The sequence below is a fragment of the Typopeltis vanoorti genome, chromosome 17 (assembly GCF_054136105.1).
Source record: "Typopeltis vanoorti isolate ZY-2024b chromosome 17, IOZ_Tvanoo_1.0, whole genome shotgun sequence".
NCBI classification, from domain to species: Eukaryota; Metazoa; Arthropoda; class Arachnida; order Uropygi; family Thelyphonidae; genus Typopeltis; species Typopeltis vanoorti.
Genome location: NC_143565.1, coordinates 75,681,366 through 75,702,171, shown reverse-complemented (window position 1 = coordinate 75,702,171; position 20,806 = coordinate 75,681,366). Strand labels below are relative to the sequence as shown.

The 20,806-nt window shown below is 36.4% G+C and overlaps 1 protein-coding gene across 5 annotated transcripts in view; it reads left to right on the top strand.

Moving 5' to 3' along the window:
• LOC150097508 (uncharacterized) overlaps positions 1–20,806 on the top strand; it is a 98,615-nt gene that overhangs the window by 62,579 nt on the left and 15,230 nt on the right. For all 5 annotated transcript variants that reach the window (XM_090407777.1, XM_090407778.1, XM_090407781.1 and 2 more), the window contains exons 3-4: positions 397–1,626; positions 17,246–17,391. In XM_090407777.1, coding sequence (XP_090263903.1) covers positions 397–1,626; positions 17,246–17,391 — 1,376 coding nt within the window. The remainder of the gene's footprint in view (positions 1–396; positions 1,627–17,245; positions 17,392–20,806) is intronic.

The window sequence follows — 20,806 nt, the reverse complement described above, 5'->3', positions numbered from 1 at the left end:
AGATATATTTTTGCAGCACGATTTTCTGTGAAAACCATAATACAAACTCCTTTTAAAAAAGTACACACCCAAGTTGAATCACTATCACTGAAAGAGAGTAAGGAATAGATATTTTGCATGGAGAATGGCAGGTGAGTAGATTCACTTCTAAAGAAAATGATGAGTATGTTGATAATGGATGAATTTAAACAAAAAAAAGTATGACATGTACAGTGACAGTTATACTGGATTCCTGCTTCCATGCCAGATCTTGACTCCATGGAGATCACGCAGTGATAATGAACAAAATTATAATAAGAATAATTTTGAATATTTATAAATAGCAATAATTTAACTTACTCTTAATTTATGATTTCTATCAGCATTTTATTAAAATGTCTATTTTATCTCTTTCAGCTCAGCTAATTCTTGTTTTGCTGCTTAGTATCATAACTGTTGATTGTAAATCAGTCAAGAAATATGCATCATTCTACTTTAAAAAAAATGCATTTCCACACTCTTCAGGATATAATTTGCACAGCACTGAAGCAGCTATCCCTTCATTTGCTGATCCATCTCGCTTTCCACCTCATCTAATAGAAGAGCATTCATTTGCTAAAGGTGATCTTGACATCTCTCCTGATGCCTTAATTCCATTTGACATTTCTGATGCATTAATTGAGGGTAAATGGTCCCAACGCCAAGTTGAAACTCCTTCTAATTTCCACCCTCCCCCACCCGGTACACAACTTTCTTCTGTAAATGATGTTAATCGGTTTCCATATTCTTCTTCCACACATTCTTCATTGCCTAAACCAGGAATATCACCAGCAATATCTTTGCCACAGAAGCCTGGTTTCCTGGTGACAACCACCACTTCTACTCTTCTCACCATATTATCTTCTCACCATAGTGAAATTTTAGATGAACATATAAACAATAAAGAAGTAGGAGAAACTGTTACTGAGATTACTGTTACATCTAAGTACAAAGTTACAGATGAGTTTAGCCAAGATAAAAATGAGGGAGAAGCACAAAACAAATTGCTTTCTTCAGAAGATATTAATCATAACTGGACATCTTCAGATGTGAGAGATTATAATGTACTTAGCCTTAGGTATGAAAATAATGAAACAAGTAGTCATCCAGAATCTTTAAATCCAATAAATGATACCAAATTAATGCCTGTTGGATCTCAAGATTCTCATAATGTTCACATAGCTCAACCTGTCGCACATAATGATAGTGATATACCTAGTCCAGAAACTACAAAATCTGCAACTGAAACTGACTTGGTACATCCAAAATCTGTGTTAGTTACTGATGAAAGCTTGTTAGACCAGCCAACTACTCCTGTGTCTCCATATTCCAATAGATCAAAAGAAAAAACTCATCTTCCAAAAAAAAACGTAAATTTATCATCGATGACAACTCAAAGTTCTACATTTTCTGATGTGTTTAATTCTACTCATTCAGCTAGTGATATTGTAAATGTGTACAGTGGTTCAAGTATTCCTCCATTTTCTGGAGTAGAAATTACCAAGGATGCTTTACCTTCTATTAGTGACAATAAATCAAATAGTTTAAACTCAGGAGCTGTAGCAGGGATTGTGATTGCTGTTTTGGTATGTGTAACAGCATTAACAAGTAAGTGAAGATATGAAAAAAATAAAAATAAAACTTGTTTTATTTATTTATTTTATATTTTCATATGTTTACAAATATATATATATATATATATATATATATATATATATATATATATATATATATATATTATTTATCATCATTATATAAATTTTTAGAAGTTCAAACTTATTAATGTCCTGTTATGTATCCTCATGAGATGTTTAGGATACTATGATAGTGTTACAAAACAAAGTTTACATTATTATTAGCATTCTGTCAACAACTTTCTTTTTACATTTCAATCATTTAACTGCATCTATCTACCTAGATCTTGTTCCTGACATCACACCTGTTTTTCTAACCTTACAATCTCCTGTTCTCTCATGCCTCCTTATATTATTTCTCTCTCTCCACACATTCTTGAATGCTAATAATCTTAATTTCCTTTTTAATATCTTCATTTTTTATCGATTCTACCATTGATTGCCATCTGTTTGCTCTCGTAATTTTTCTCACTGCAATCAGCTGTTTTATTTCTGACTCAACTCTCATATCTGTAAGTTAAAATTGGTTTAAATATTTTAGTGTTTTGGTCAATTTCTTGCTTACTGTTTTTTTTTTTTCATATAAATTTATTCACAGCTGGTTTCACACCAAACTATCAGCTTAGTTTTTTTGTGTGTGTGTGTGTGTGTGTGTGTGTGTCTTTTTATTGCTGATTTTCATATTGCAGTTAAGGAGTCCTTAAGACTTACTGTGGATTTATTTAGTAATGCAACATGATCTGCATAAAGTAAAGAGCTAAGTTGAATATTACTAATTTTGATATCAGGTTTAATACCACTTTCCTTCACAATGTGATCCATATAGATAATGAATCAGAGTGAAGATAACAATGTGTGCACACTTGTCCTTATGCTTAATTTTATATCAAACCATTTTCCGGTACATTCTTTGATATTAATACCTGCTGCCTTATACCTTAAATATAAGGGATATATTACTGTGTATAATGTAATGTCCCATTTGAAATTGTAGCATGATGTCCTGTATGCCTTTTTCAGATTTACAAAATTTAAATACAGACCTTGTTATGTTCCCATGATTTCTGAACTATTTATCATAAAGTGAAAATCTGATCCTGACAACCCATGTTTGGCCTGAACTTATCTTGTTCTTCTGAAGTTTCTCTTCCACAATTTCTCTTGGCCTTTTTTCATGCTTGTATAAATCTTATTTAGGATATATAATTTTTCAGGTTCCCATAATGATATGTGCTCATGACTCTTCCTGGATATTTTCTGTTATTGTTTTTTCAGTCCTCTTATTTAGCAATTTTTCATAATTACTCCATACATTCAGAATATTCTTATCTCCACTTTTTATATCACTTTTATTATTATTTGACACCTCCAGGGAGTCCAAAGACTCATCGAGGGAGGGCACCTGCTCTACAACGCTGTCTCCACCAAATGACCACAACTACCAACGACCACCACCACTAGTTTTTCCACAGACATTCACAATCATCCATGCCCACGGCGGGACTCAAACCTGCAGCCTTTTGGCTGGGGAGCGGATATGCTAGCCACTCGGCCAGCCAGGCCATTTTTACATTTCCCACTGTCTCTCTCTCTCTCTCTCTCTTTATTTCAAAACTTTTTTTCAGTAGCTTCCATAATAGCTTGCCTCTTTGCAATATTATTGTTATTATTATAAAATATCTCCATGGAGTCAGAAAACTCATTGTGGAAAGACTCATTATTTACACAACAGCCATCATTCACACAATACCTATCATTATTATTATTATTATTTTTGACACCTCCAGGGAGTCCAAAGACTCATCGAGGGAGAGTGTGCCGACAGCATCGAACGATTGGCCCCCTTCCAACTTCTAACTACTACCAACTATCATACCTCTCCTTAAACTCATTCACTGATGAAGCACCCACAACCACCTCTGGCAAGACATTCCACCCATTCACTATACTCCTAGCAAAAAAAATCTAGTCTTAACACCCTTGCTAACCACACTCTTATGCAACTTCCACTGGTGACCCCTTGTTCTCTCCCTTCTTGCCTTGTACTGAAAAGCCTTCAGTGTCAGTTTTATAAAACTCCTTTAAATGCTTCTATCGTGTCTCCTATTTTTTGCCTAGCTAATTTTTGAAGCCTACAGACCATCGATCTGTTCTCACAGGGAGCATTCCACAGACCTGCTATAATCTTTGTCACTCACCTCTGGATTCTCTCCACAACTTCTTCATCCCCACATAATCCAGGAGTCCAGATCCTTGCACAGTAGTCCAGATGTGTCCTTATAAAAACAATATGCCCTCTAAACTTCAACTCCATATCCACAATCACACCCAAGTCCCTGGCCTCATTAGTTTCCTCCAGTTCAGTTCTATCAGTATAGCACACAGCTTCCAAAATGCATCACCTTACACTTGGCCACATAAATCTTGTAGCCATTTACTTTTGCCCATACTTCTAGTTTGTTTAACCACGCTACCGGCCAAGACATATATATACATCCAGGTTACCATGGATGCAAAGTGCATATTAAAATTGTAATACCATTGATATTACATTGAAATATATGATGGATATGAAGCGTATGAGGGTGTGTATTTGATCCATAATTAAGGTAGTTAAGTCTTCCTGCAGAATCTCTGTATCACCTTCATTAACACTGCTCTTTCCAGTTTAGCATCATCAGCAAACAACTGAATATTTCCTGTCAGATCATTTCCTATGTCATTGATATACAAATTAAACAAGAGTGGACCAAGTACTGAGCCGTGTGGTACGCTACTGGTCACGTGCCTTCTTCTGGACCCAACTCCTCTATAAACCACTCTGATATCTATCCATCAGCCACTTCCTAATCCAAATCACCAGATTCGTATCTATCCCGATTTGTTCCAACCTATGCAATAGAGTTCTATGTGGAATCCTGTCACATGCTTTTGCAAAATCTAACAATATCACTAAGTTTCCATTGCTCTTATCCAGCTCCACTGTCACTTGATTATGAAAAGTAAGCAGATTACTATGGCAAGACATATCCTTCGCAAAACCATGCTGTCCCTTATAGAGTGGCATATTCCTATCCACTGAGTCCTGAATTCTGTCTTTCTCCAATACCTTAAATACTACCACTCCTGAGATACTGATTGGTCTATAATTTGCTACATCTATTTTGGAGCCTCCTTTATGCAATGGGATTATTTTGCACTCTATCCAGTCCTGACACCTTCTCAAGTACTGAGGCTTAAATTAAACAGCTTTGTCAGAGAAGTTGATAATTCCTTTACACATTCTCGTAATACAGGCCAATATGCCATCTAATTCCACGGCTTTGGTCTTGTTGAGGTTCTGCAATATTTTGTTGTTGTTGTTGACAGCCTGTAGAATCCCACTGCTTGGCAAAGGCCTTCCCCATGTTATTCCATTCTGCTCTATTTTGGGCTGTTCTTGACCAGGTTGGTCCTGCTGTTAGAGTAAGTTCATCTCTCCATCTGTTCTTCTGTCTACCTCTACTTCTCTTTCCCTCTCCAGGTAACCAGTAAGTGGTGAGTTTATCCCATGTATAATCTTGTTTTCTCATCAAGTGTCCTGCCATTTCCATTTTAGAGATTTGTACTGTTCTTATGATATCAGTGACTTTTGTTTTCTGCCTTATTTCTAGGGCTTTTATTTTTGTATCCTTATGATGTTTAACATGCATCTTTCCATTGTAATATTTTAAGCACCTCTATTTCTTCAACCTCTATTCTCCTATCCACCAATGCCACATTTAGCATTGCAGTGTCATCGCATAGATGGTACATCCCTGCAAATGCTCACTGAGTAATTCAACTGTTTGGTTTCATTCTGTTACCTCCCCACTTTTTAAAGTCATCCTTCCATAGTCATTCCTCTTTTTACTTACCACATAGCAAAATAACTCTTTAGGGTTTTTTGGCCTCATCAGCTAGCTTCCTTTCATAATTAGCTTTGGCTTTCCTTACCATACTGGTCACCCTTCTTGCCTGTGCCTTATACTGCTCATAGGCATGCTGATCGCCTTTTTTTGTGTGTGCAACTCCTGCTTAACCATGCTACCGGCCAGGACGTATATATACGTCCACATTACTATGGATGCGAAGTGCATATTAAAATTGTAATATCATTGATATTAAATTGAAATTTATGATGGATACGAAGCTTTTGAGGATGTATATTTGATCTTTAATGGCCGGTAAGGTGGTTAATGAAGCTATTCATCCACCTAGCTCCTTCCTGATTTATCCTTCTGACTTTAGGTATACATTCAGATACTGATTTCTTCAAACACTCATTGACTATCTCCCATTTCTGCTGAAAGCTGACTCCTCAGCTTGTCATAATCATCTCCTTTGTAATTCTACACGTATCCCTTCTTACTAGATAATTCTGCATGTCTTACAGCTACCCAGGGAAAGGCTACTTGATCACTTTCTCCAAGCAGAGGCAGCTTAGCCCTATTGGTTAATTAAGTATCCAGACTTTCATTGAAAAGCCAGGTCAATGGAACTGTCAATTCCTTGGTACATTCTCTTAAAATACATGGTGAAATCCCATTCTACTGTCTTATTGACATCCAGAGTATGCGGTATTTGAAACGCATTCTTTTCATGCACTTCCAAGTCTTCAGACCTCCCCATTCCTTTAGTATTATAAACTACTTTTCCAGGATGAAATACTCAATAAAGTAATCATTAACTAACACTACTGTGTCATCTGCACTGGCCACTTGATTCCCCCTCCCCTCAATTTTCATCTAACAATGTCATTCTTACCATAATCCTTTCTCCTCCTCCTATGAGCAATATAATTAAAGAAGGCCTAAAGATTTTTCTTGGCTTTCAGAGCTGACACATTCTTCTTTCACTCATTTTTCCACATTCTTTCTATGCTTCTTCCTTTCCAATTTTATCACTTTCTTGGAATAAGTCTTATCTTCCTCATGCAACTGCTCCCCGCTCCTCTATTTATACTTTTTTTTTTCCATAACCTCTTTTTTTTTTTATCTACTTCCTGTTTGATTTCATTAGTGATCCTCTTTACTTTTTCACTCGAGGTATACAACTTGTTGCTGCTTCACTTGTTCTTATGCACTGATGATATGTCTTTCTTCCTTCTTTTTTTATCCACATGTTTATTGATCGTGATTGACACTCTTCATAAATCTTCCATTTTTTACTCTATCAAACTTTGTTTTTTTAATGTTTTCATTTTGCATATTATATTTATCAGTTGTATTTTTGATGTTTCTGTGCTTCGTGTTGTAAATTTAATGGAATATTTACAGACTATGGCATTTGTGTATGGTCTAGAATGTAAAGTGGGATTTCTGACAATTATTGTTTCCCAAATTTTGGGAAGTTTTATGCATTCATATTTATTTAAATTTGGTTGATTTCTGAGTGCTGATGAAGATTCTAAAAACAATCTTTCATTTTAAAATTTACTATGGTGGAGAATGGTTTTTTTCCACGAGATACATGGTTTACAAGGCCAGATTGACCTTAGTCCTGATTGCAGATGTACGATCTGGGTTTTTCTAAATGAATGGTCGTTAGATTAGCAACCATTCATTTAGATGTCAGTGTTCGTTTCAACACTGCAGTTATTCTCTGAGTTAAATTTGCAATTTTTGCTATATGACCTTTGAACTTCAACTTTCTATCCACCATAACTCAGATCTCCAAAATGTCATCATGCTAACGTACACAACTTTACACTTACTAACACTGATTTGATTGCTTATCATATGATTTGATGTGATTGAATTATCATTTGCTTATATTTCCAGCTTATTTAAATCACCTTGTAAATGCTGTATATCAGTAGCATCTCTGATTGCTTTGCTTATCTTTATATCATCAGCAAGCAATTGGGAATCTCCTGTCAGGCTCTTCCCAATATTATTAATATATAGATTAAACAACAATGGTTCAAGGACTAATCACCTTGAACATAGCAAGTTCTCATCCCCACATACCATTTTATGATACTTGTCCATCAGCCACCACTTATCCAAGAAAATAGTTTATATTCTAATCTCACATTTTCCAGTATATGCAATAGCCTTTTATGTGGTATTCTATTAAATGACTTAGCATTTTAGCAATGTTCAACAGTAACAAAATATATCCAGTCCCTTTATTCAACTCAGCCATAATGTTATTACAAAATGTGAGCAGATTGCTTAGGCATGACCTCCCTTCAGTAAACCCATGTTGCTCCTTGCAAAATATAGCAACTCATTTTTGTATGCAAGTTCTTACTAACTTCTTTAAAATCTTTCACTCCAGAGATACTGATAGGACAATAGTTAGATGCATCAATCTTTACACCATCTTTGTGCAATGGAATTATGCGTTTTTTTCATTCCTGTGGGATCTTTCCTGAGCTAAGACTCAAATCATAGAAATATGTCAAGGGCCTAGACAGTTTAGCTGAACATTCTTTTAGCATATGTGCTAATTTTCCTCTTGTCCCTATTGCAAATTCTTAACCAGGTTATGCAACAGCTTCAGAAACTCTGTCTCGTGCACCTCTATGTCTCCATCCAATGTAGTGGTAGCACTGTACACTGTTACATACCTCAGTTTGTTAGATCTTAGTGAAGTGAGGACTCATTATTTTAAGAATCTTATTTGCTTCTTATCTCCCATATTTTTGGCATTGCCACTTTATAAGTAGGGGGAACCAACACTGTTTACTATGGGTCTCAAGGGTATGTTCTGTTTTTGTATTTTTAGTAATCTATAAATCTGGGGAGGTCTAGAATATTGCTGAAAATTATTGCCAAAAATCTGGGAGACTATCATTTTAAGGCCTTCAGCAAGTGTCCATCACTGCATCCATAGAGGGCATGAGTTGAGACTGTAGGAGCAAACACCAACTGATTTACAATCAGTTGGTGTTTGCTTTCCTATTAGTGTGCCCACATGCTACATACATGTGCCCAATGTACGAGGATGGTCTGAAAAGTTCTCTGCCTCGACCATAGATGGCAACAGTATCGGCAAGATTTTTTTTTTCTAAGTTGGTACATCTGTCATAGGCATCCATGTGAAATTGCAAGTCATTCTATCAAGAGTTTGTTTTATACAGCTGTCTGAAGCAAAAGTGTTGTCTGTATCCCTTGAAATGGATAAAATTGAGTATCGTGTAGTTATAAACTTCTTTGTAAAAGAAGGTTTAACACCAAAAGAAATTCATTTGAAGTTTATGAGCACTCTTCTCCTTCTTTTTTCACAATTAACAAATGGGCTGCTGAGTAAACGTGGCTGTACCAGCCTTGAAGATGATCCATGTGAAGGACATCCAAAAAGTATAACAACACCAGAAATCATTGATCAAATGCACAATATGGTATTGGATGACCGGCGAGTCAAAGTGTGTGAAATTGCTGAGACTATAGGCATTTCAAAAGAATGTGTAGGATATATATTGCATGAAGAATTGCAAATGAAAAAGCTTTGCACACGATGGGTGCCGCACTTGCTCACAGCAGATCAAAAATGCACTTGCATGAAAATCTCTGAACAGTGCTCAGAGCATTTTAACAAGAATAAAACTGATTTTGTGCGTCGATTTATTACTATGGATGAGACTTAGATTTACCATTACACACCAGAATCCAAACAGCAGTCAAAACAGTGGACAGAAGTCAGTTGTTCAGCACCAAAGAAGACAAAGTTGGTTCCCTCAGCAGGAAAGGTCATGGCATCTGTGTTTTGGGATGCTAAAGGCATTTTGTTTATTAATTATCTTGAGAAGGGTAAAACAATAACCAGGGAATATTATTCCAATCTTTTAACCAGACTAGATGAAAAAATTCATGAGAAAAGACCCTTTAGGCCTAAAGTATTATAAACTACACGGTTTGCAGAAGAAAAAATCATCTTGCATCAGGACAATGCACCTGCTTACAAAGGTGTTTTGGCAATGGGAAAATTAAGGGATCTGCACTATGAATTGTTGGAACATCTACTTCCTCAGATTTGGCTCCCTCTGACTTCTATTTCTTCTCAGAACTAAGACTCTTCCTTGCTGGTCAGTGTTTTTCTTTCAAATCAAGAAGTGACTGCAGCTGTAGAGGGATATTTTGTAGATCTTACTTAGAACCACTACAGGGATGGGGATAATGGCGAGTATTGCTGGAATAAATGTATTAGTCTTGAGGAAGATTATGTTGAAAAATAAAAATAATTTTATTATATAAATTCGTTTTTTCATTGTTAGGCCGAGAACTTTTCAGACCACCCTCGTTTATATATATCTTTCTGCTGATGAATATGCCTTAGTTACAGCAGCATGTCATCTGTCAAATTCTTCTCAACATCATCTTTAATGTAAAGATTGAATAACAATGTAACAAGAACTGATCCCTGTGGGAAACCACTGGTCATTTGAAATCGATGACTCCCATTCACCACTTTTTGATAGTTCTGGGTCAGCCATCATCCTCTTATCCATGATAATATTTTATAATTCATTTCCATGTTCTACAAGTTATGCAACAGTCTTCCATGTTGTATTGTGTCAGAACCTTAGCAGAGTTCCAAAGTAACCATTCCACTTGTGTAACTCAGTGGTAACATTATTATAAAATGTGAGCAAGTTACTCAAACACGACCTTCACTTAGTAAACCCGTGCTGTTCTATCAACTCATTTCTGTATGTGCGTGAGCACTTACTAACTTTTCAAAAATCTTTACTACCACTCCAGAGATACTAATAGGTCGATAGTTAGACACATAAGTCTTCCCACCACCCTTGTGCTATGGGAATATCATATTTTCCTTCCATTACTGTAGATTATCCCTGTTCTGAGGAGGCTCAAATTTTATAACCTGTTTAAAGGAATGGCCAGTTCAGCCAACATTCTTTTAGCATCTGTGCTGATATCCTATCATTCCCTGTTGCTGAATTCTTATTCAGTTTATGCAACAACTGTAGTACCTCCTAATACCCTGAATTTTTTCATACAGCGAGCTCAAAGTTGCATACCAGGTTGATAGCTTTTAACAAAATGGGCACTCATTAGATCAACAATGTCTTCTGCATCTGTTGCATGCATACATCTACATTCAGTAGAGTTATTATTGCATATTTATTCTTTCTCCTACTTGCAGCATAACTATAGAATTCATTTGGATTATCTTTAGCTTGTAGAGTCAGTTACTTTTCATACTCAAACAATAGCTTTCTGTATAAGAGTTGTGATTCTTCTGACCTGCTCCTTATAATTTTCATAACTGACATTATACTTATGTACATATTCCTTCCACATTATCCTTTTTTCTCATGAACCTCTTGCTTAAAAAGGTTACCTATCCATTTCACTCCTACCTTATTTATTCTTCAAAGGCTGGGCATACTTCTGATATTGCATCATTTAAGTATTTTTTAAATACTTCCCATGCACTGATGTTATCCTTCCCGTCTAGCAAATGATAATAAAGAACCTAGCACCCTCCTCAGTTGGGCCACAATATTCTGCTTTGTAGTCATATAACCTTTTCTGAGTGGAGCATTCAGAAACTTACTTTCCAAGTTGGTACAGCATGATCACTGTCACAAACTACAGGCAGAACAGTCACATTTTTAACTAAAGCCTCCTCTAACACTATAATCAGATCTAACACTTTTTTTTACCTCAAGTTCCTTCTGTCACTTTCTGCTTAGGGAAGTTGTCTTGCAATAGCTCAATAAATTTGGCATAATTCTTTTCACAAGATTTCACTTCTACCAATCAATATTTGGGTGTAATTAAAGTCATCCATTATTATTATTACCCCAAGACCTCATGGAGTCAAAGACTCATCTGGGAGGTCCTTTTATCACACACACACACACACAGCTCATCATACCATGTCTTAAACACACGCAAACTCCTTGCAGACACTACACTCTCAGGCAAGGCAATCCAATCATTTACAACTCTGCATGAAATAAACCTGCTTCTCACTTCCCTATTCACACCCTCTTTATAAAGTTTCCAGGGATGACCTCTGGTTCTCCCCTGATCTCCCACTATTTTCTGTAGAACTTCTCCAGCATTGATCCTATAACAACCTCTTACTAACTTGTAGGTCTCTATCATATCTTCCCTCTTCCTCCTGTCCACTAGACTCTGCAATTTACATCTTCTCAATCTTTCCTCATACTCGACATTCCAGAGGTTAGAAACTACCTTAGTCAGTCACCTTTGGACCCTTTCCAACATCTCTTCGTCCTTCTGAAAACCAGGTGACCAAATCTGGGCACAATAGTCCATGTGTGGCCTAATCAAAACATACAGCGGAACAAGAATCTCCCTACTTCTACAAGTCAATGTCCTCTGCATCATTCCCAGAAGCCTTTGTGTTGTCTTCACAATTCTGGCTATGTGTCCCCTAAATTTCAGATCCTTATCCACTATCACCCCCAGATCTCTTGTTTCCTCCACCTCCAACAATATATCCTCACCAAACATAAATTCTGCATCCCATCTTTGTTTTCCAAATTTTAAAACCTTACATTTTTGGAACATTGAACTCGCATCCCCATTTCCGTGCCCAATCACTCAATTTATTCAAGTCTTCTCGTAAGGCCACAACATCTTCTCTACTCTTCATAGTTCGTCCCAACTTTGCATCATCCGCAAACAACTGAATATCTCCATCCAAATCTTCACCAATATCATTAATATACAAGTTAAACAGTAATGGCCCTAAAACAGACCCTTGAGGCACTCCACTAGTGACTTTCCTTTTCCTGGATATTTCTCCTCCATACACAACTTGTTGATACCTATCAGTTAGCCAGTCTCCAATTCAATGAGGACTACTCGTTTCGCACCTATCATGTTTATTTGGTCTGTAACAACACCCCACCACCTCACACTAAGTGGCTTCAAATTCACTCCCACATGGAAAATTGTTATTAGTATTTACTTTATTAGCAGCATACCACTTCCTTCATCAAAATACTGTACCCCTTATACTCGATACTATTTGGTATATCTGTTCGATACTACTTGGTATAGTCAGGTCTCACTAATGCTTACAATCTGAGGCTTCAACATATTCATCAAAGCAACAAACTATACCTCTTTGTTTATAATAAATTTAGTTTAATCCTTTATCCAAGTGTGAGCAAGCAAAGTTTGCACCTGAAAATATCTTCAGGACTGAGGAAAGGTAGTGCAACACCACGCAACTCAGAGCAAAGGTGGACCAAGTGATGATAGCTTGGTCCCTCTTTGCTCTGAGTTGCGTGGTGTTGCACTACCTTTCCTTGGTCCTGAAGATATTTTCAGGTGCAAACTTTGTTTGCTCACATTTGGATAAAGTATTAAACTAAATTTATTATAGTCTGACCAAGTGCAAAATAAACTTTGTACTTCTTTGTTTCTGATAATCTTGGCATTCATGTAGAGATTTAATAAGTTAGCTGCATGTTTTTTGTATACTCACTTCTGTAGTCAGTGAGTATACAAAAAACCATGCAGCTAACTTAGTCAGACAACTCGCAGATCTCTATTCTTATCTAATGCCTTACTTATACTGTCATTATTGGACGTGCTTAATAAGTCTGAACCAGACAAATGCACAATCGTTTTTTCCACATAATCATTTCTGTGATAATGCGCATTTCTATCATTAACACACACTTACATAACATAGTCATTCTTTCATGCTGATTGTCACCATTCCTCCCATTATAATTTTTAATAGTTCTAATAGTAATAAATTTATAATTCAGAGAACTATTATAAAGTAATAACATTATAATAGTTCTCTGATTCTCTACATTATCTTACACCAGTTATAATTTCTCCAGACTCCTGATACCAAACATAGTAAAGTGTAAGCTGCCCCTCTTATACAAATCTATGTTTCCCTCATACTCACTCCATGCATCCATAAACTTGCAATGATTCTTTCTACACAGCATATGCATCAAATTGTTTGCCATCGTAGCTCTTCTTAATTCTGCATTATTATATCTAGTTAATATCCATGCTTTACTCTTGCTTCTTCTAACAGTCCTTTCATACCTTCTCTCATACTGTATTTATCAGGCAAATTATTTGTCTCTACTAGAACTACCATCTCTTTTGCTTTGCTTTTCTGTTACATTTGCTAAACTTTTGATTTTAGCCAGAAAACTAGAAGTCGTCACATGGTCATTGTTTCAATTTATGATTGAATCTGCATACTATATTATTATTATTATTATTCAGGCCTTCATGGAGTCAAAAGACTCATCGTGGAAGGTCCTTCCTAAGAAACATAAAGTCATAATATCCTTCTTTTTATAATTGATTTTACCTACTTGATTATCATTATGTGAAATCTTGCATAATTCAGTGCTTCTTTTGTTTTTCCTTTTGCTGCTTACATTTATTCTCCTTCCAATGCCTCTCTAATCACTTTTAACTTTCTTCCAGCGCTCTCGCATTGTACCTTATAATTCGCTTTAGTCTAGATATTTCAGAAGTTAGTCATACTTGATATCCTTGTTAATTCTGAAATGGAATGATTCTATTCGTTGGGATGAGCCACCTTGTTAACAATTTCACTGGCATTGCTCTTTGTTACTGCTCTATTGTTATCCCATGGTTTTGTATGTAGAAAATGTTTTTTCATGGTTTGATATTGTTATGATCTCATCATTACTCCTCCATAGAGTCAAGCATTCATTTGCGGAAGATTTCTGTCACACATGAATGACTGCCTTTAATTCATTCACTTTTCTGTATTAACCACACACACACACACACAGGCAATGCATTCTCTACTTACTAACTGCAATAAACTTGCTCACACCTTTCTTATACAGCCTTCCATTCTGTAACCTGTCTGAAGCCTTTAAAAAATCAAAGTATCATGTATCTATTCTCCATAATCTAACTCAACCATAACATTATTATAAAATGTGAGCAGATTACTCAATTATGACCTTTCATTAGTAAACCTATGCTGTTAATTGTAAAGTACAGATTCTCTGTCAACCCATTTTTGTATGCAAACTCTGACCTTTTCCAAAATTTTTCCCAAAGATGTAGATAGGTTGATAGACACATTAGTCTTTACACCACCATTGTGCAACAGGACTATCATACATTCTTTTCACTCCTGTAGAATTTTCTCTATGCTGAGACTCAAATTATACAACCATTTCAGTTGGACACTCTTTTAGCATGTGTGCTGATATCTCATCAGCACACCTCCCTCCATTTCCAAATTCTTATTCAATTTATGTAGTATCTCCATGTTGCATACACGAGATTGATAGCTCTTAGTAAAATGGGCACTCATTAGTTGAACAATCTCTTCTTCTGCATTTGCTGCCTGCATACTATTTGCATTCAGCAGATTGATTTTAGATTAATAATAATAATAATAATCGTATGATGATACAAGGCTCTGAGTCCCCTTTATGGGGAGGTACAGCACCATCTCAGTCCCCTCAAATTTTATCCGGGCTCCGGAACCGGCATAGCTGACGAATCAGACCTATGGCTGGGTCAGTATTCCTGACTGTAATCCGTGTGTGTGTGTTCACTGGACCAGTTTGTCTGCTTTTAGGATGAAAAACTCCAGATAAACTGGTGGAAAAAACCCTGCTATCCATGCCCAAGACTGGCTAACTTGGCTATGGCTAAGGAAGATCCTTAAGCTCCTTGCGTCGTTGATGGGAATCGAACCCAGGACACTCCTTCCCCAGGCATATGGTTACGAAGCGCATAGCTACTAGGCTAACCGCGTGGACGATTTTAGGTTTATTTGGATTTATGGATAAAGCAACTCAGGCCATGAGAGCAGTGTATTGTGTCTGTTCATTACATGTGTTCTAATGGTCAGTATGCCACTTTTGGGGGATGAAAACTAGTTTCTGAGAGAGAAAAAACTCTGCCACCCCTGTATGAGACACTGACTAAGCATTAACTAGAGTTATTCTGTCATACTCTCATTCTTTTTTTACTTGCAGCATAATTATAGAATTGTTTTGGATTGTCTTTAGCTTGCAGAGCCAGTGTTTTTTCCATTAGACTTAGCTTTCTCTATTAATACTAACTTTAGTATTATTTCCATAAACTTCAGTTATGGAAATAATAATTTCCATAACTGATGCCATCTTTATGCACATGGTATTCCTTCCACATAATCTTTTTCTTAAGAGCCTCTTGCTTTGCTGAATAACATTGCATATTATCATTACTCCAGACATCCATAGAGTCATAAGATTAATTGCAGGAGGCCTTTCTTACACAATACAAAGTTTGTCATAGTCTATCATACCACTCTTTAATCCCATTCACTGTTTCTGCATTCAGCTCTATCAGGCAATAAATTCTTAATGTCAGAAAATGCCTCCTACTCACTACTTTCAGGGATGGCTTCCTGTTCCTCCCTTTGTTCTACTATACGAAAAATCTTTGCTGTGTCAGTCCTGTAAATACCTCTCTCATCACCTACACTCTTCCTCCTATACAAGAACGGATACTGTCATCAGCAAAGCTATTTATAGCTTTGCTGATGACAGTATGCTCCATTCTTCTTTATCATCATTGATAAAACCTTGTATGACTCAAGCTTCATGATCTTTTATAACAATGCCTTAAACACCAGCCTGCTAGTTCTTAAGTTGGGCGTAGATAAATTTTAATGCTACCAAACACACAATCCTGCCTTGTTTTCTTGAATAAAGACCATGTCTCACTTCTCCTCAATTTTGATAACACTCCATTCACCAACTAAGAAGGTCAGCCCAAGCTCTTCTAAAGCTGACATTCACATCTAATCTTCATCTTAAAATGTCACATTCTTAGACTGTTCAGCCTCCAAAAATTTGCCCAACCTTGAATATTGTTCTCGCATCTGAAGTAGCAGATCAAAATCTTCCTCTCTCAGAATTTTAGATTCTATCCAGAAGAGAGCTCTTGCTTAATAGATGACTCTTCTCCCACTTGCTTGCTCCAACTGCTTTCCTATAAATGCTCTGTTTCTGTATTTTGTCTTTTGTATAAGTTTTTCCACTGATGCTGCTCCACCAAACTGGCTGCCACTATTCATCTAATCATGTATGAACACAAGTGTTTACTGGTCAATTCATATACCCTTCATCTTCAGACTTACTGACCTAGATATCAGGCTGGCTTGAATCCTGCTGTGGCATGGATGATTCTGAAAGTCACTGTAAGTTGTACAGGATTTTCATCTCCCATTGTGAGATAACCACCGCCACCCTGCTTGCTGGAGGGTTGAAGTTGCTTGAAATAGTACCTTGCCTGATCTCTAAAGTAGAGATACTAGATTGTCTGACCCTAACTTTCTTACCTACAATGAGTTTAACTCGCTCACCTACAGTGTTTATTGATAGGTTTTACAACCTTTTGGGTGGGATTTCTATAAAATTATTAAAAACATACTTAAACCAGCCTGTAATTTGAAGCCTCATTCTTATCATCATCCCCTTTGCAAAGACTATTTATTACCTGATTGAGAATTATATTCTCTATTTTGCAAATATGTTTACAATATTTGTAATCACATAGCTGATAACTGTAATAACTGATACATTTTTAGTAATTTTTTTACAGGTACTGTGATATACTTTCTACATAAGCAGTATAATGGCAAATGTACAAGTACTATAGAGCGAAAATTCAGCTCAGATAACTGTAGATACTTGGATGATAGCTTGAGAAGTAGTGCTTATCTTAATAACCATATAGAGCTACCAAAGGTAAGAAAGTTTAGTAATATATATATATATATATATATGCTTTATTTGTAGTTAATAAACATGTACTTAATTTTGGAATTTAAAAAAAAACTGTTCTGGTGTAGTAAAACATAATATCATTTCTTAAAAATACCCATGCATATTTTATATAATAAAAACAGTAAAGCCAAAAATATTTAAATGTAAAATTTCTGTAACTGAGTGCTATCAGCAGAAGGTAGAATCTGATAATATAAAGTACAACTAGATAGTGAAAAGGTGACTAGGAACTATAATATTTAGATTCGTTTTGTAGTTTTTCATTATTATTATTACATGGGAAACTCTAAGGATTCTATAGACTCATTAAGAGAGGCTTTAAACATTATGCCTAGCACTACCCAATATTCATTCAATATCTGTCATACTTTGAACTCGTTTATGGTCATTGCATCCGCAACAGACCCTGGCAACCTGTTCCATTCATTCACCACTCTCCAAGCAAAAAATCTAGTTCTCGCATCCTTGTTAACCACACTCTTGCTCAGTTTCCGAGGATAATTCCTAGTTCTACAACCACCAGACCTGTTCTGAGAAATTTCCTCTGTATCAATCATAAGAGTAACCTTTCAGTATGTATCTCTTTAACTTATCTCATCAAATTCCATAGACCTGCTACCATCTTGGTCACTTGCCTCTGGATTCTCTCCATATCCTCCTCATCCCCAAGAAACCCAAATGACTAGATCCATGCACAGTAGTCAAAATTAGGTCTTATCAAGGCCTTATGAAGAGGTATGATAATGTACCTATCTCTGCTCTTTCAGTATGTTCTTCAGTAACCAAGTAATCTGATAAGCTGTTTTAGCCAATTTTGCAGTATGTCCTCTAAACTTCAACTCCCTATCTGCCAACACCCCCAAATCCATGGCTTCATCAGTTTCAATTTCATGGAGTACAGTTTCATCGATATGGTACACAGCTGATAATCTTTTCACCTAAAAATGCATAACCTTACACTTTGCTGCATTAAACTAATATCTGTCTCCTTTGCCTATATTGCCATTTTATTTAAATCATACTGCAAAATTTTAACATCATCTTCATTAACTGTTGCTACATCCAGTTTTGCATCATCAGCAATCAACAGAATATATCTACTCAAATCATTTTCTATATCTTTAATGCACAAATGAAATAGTAGCAGCCCAAGTACTGAGCCATTAGTCATAGACCTTCTTCTGGACTCTGCTCCTGAATAAACTGCTGTCTGGTATCTCTTCATCAACCACTTTCTTATCCACATCACTAAATTCATATCAATCTCCATTTGCTGCAATTTATTTATCAGAAAGCCTGTGCAAAGTCCAGCATTATCACTGTGTACCATTGCTTTTATCCAACTTAGCTCACTATATTATAAATGATGAATAAGTTACTGAGGTATGACCTGCCTCTCACACCATCTTCTCCCACATATAGTATCCCATTCCTCGATTTTTACCTTAACTTCTCCACTACCTTGACCACCACCACACCTGAGATGTCAGGTGTGGTGGTCAAAATCGATCAGTCACTAATTTTCTACCTCAGTCTTGGAGCCTCCTTTATGCAATCAGACTATTTTCCCCTCTTTCCATCCTTTGAGATCTCAGAGCTGAGACTTAAATAATGTAGTCAAAGGCATTGCCAATTCCCTAGCTCCTTCTTGTAATACTTGAGCTGATATATCATCTAATCCCATAGCTGTATTCACATCAAGGTTCTGTTATATCCTCTGCACCTTCAGTTCATCTATCTCTATTTCCACATCAGCCCTAGCCTAACTTGATACTGGAATATCTCCACCTGATTATATACCCTTGCAAATTAAGCACTTTATAATTCAGCTATTTTGTCTGCTTCAGTTATCACCTTACCATCAGCATTCATCAAAATTATTCTTTCATAATTATTCTTCCTTGCCACATATTGAAGGAACTCTTTGGGGTCACCTTTGACCTGCACTGCTAATTTCCCCTCACACTTTGATTTTGCCTTTCTTACCATACTGGTCACCCTTCTGGCCTGTGCTTTTTATTGCTCGTGTGCCTGCTGATCACCTTTTTCTTTGAATTCCTTTCATAATTTCTCTCTCTCTCTCTCTCTCTCTTTTTCAGATGATGCTATTCATCCATTTAAATCCTACTTGATTTATCCTTCTGACTATAGGTATAAAGTTTGCTAACTTTCCTCAAACACTCCTTTACCATCTTGCATGTACTATCAACATCCAGCCTTCACATTTTCTTTTGCCATGGCATTGCTTTGAGCAATCTCCTGAGTTTGTCATACTTACCAGCCCTGTAATTCCACCTTTACACCCCTCTTAACCAAAAATTTCATGCATTTAGCTACATCACATGCTCACTCTCTCACCAGTTGTAGTTATCTTAGTTATAGACAAATTCCTCAGGTGCAGTTACTGGGTCTAGCACTCTCAAACCCTTGGTACCTTCTATGACATGCTGCCTCAGGTAATTATTTCTTATTTATTGCATAAATTCCATTTCCTTCCTTCACTTGAAGTCTCTTGTGATAATTACTCGCATTCTATTCATCAAGCTTATCTGCTGATGCATACCATCTCCATCATCAAATTTTGTTTGCTTACACTTGGATATAGGATTAAACAAGAATATAATTACTTGGCAAATTTCATTTACATGTCCCAGGTTTTTTTTTTTTTTGGGGGGGGGGTCACTGTTATTTAAATTGTATATAAATGACATTGGAAAGGGTTTAAATGGTGACTTACAGTTGTTTGCAGATGATGCAAAGTTTGGGGAGAGTTATGAGAAATAGAGCATATGTTGTAGCTTTGCAAGAGGACCTAAATAGATTGAATGGGAAAGTGTGTGTGTGTGTGTGTGGAGATGTCAGTTTCATGTTACAAAGTGTAAGGTTTTAAAATTTGGGAAGCAAAGATTGAATGCAGAGTATAGGATTTGTGGGATATTTTAGAGGAGGTGGAGGAGATGAAGGATTTTGGGGTTGTGGTGAGACTTGAGATTTCATGGACATTTTGCTAAAATTGTGAGGACGACACAGCTGATTATGGGAATGATGTGGAGAACACTGACATATAGAAGTAAGGATGTTTTGTACAAGGTAGCCTTTTACAAAGTCTTGTACATTGTACAAGACTTTGATCAGGCCGCATATGAATTAATGTGCACAGATTTGGTTGCCAGGTTTTCAGAAAAGATGATGAGATGTTGGAGAGGGTCCACAGATGATTGACTAAGTTGATTTCTGGTCTCTGTAATGTGGAAATATGAGGATAGATTGATAGAATGCAAATTACATAGCCTAGTGGGTAGAAGGAAGACAGAAGACATGATCTATAAGTTGGTAAGGGGTAATTACCAGATTAGTATGGATGAGATTTTTCATA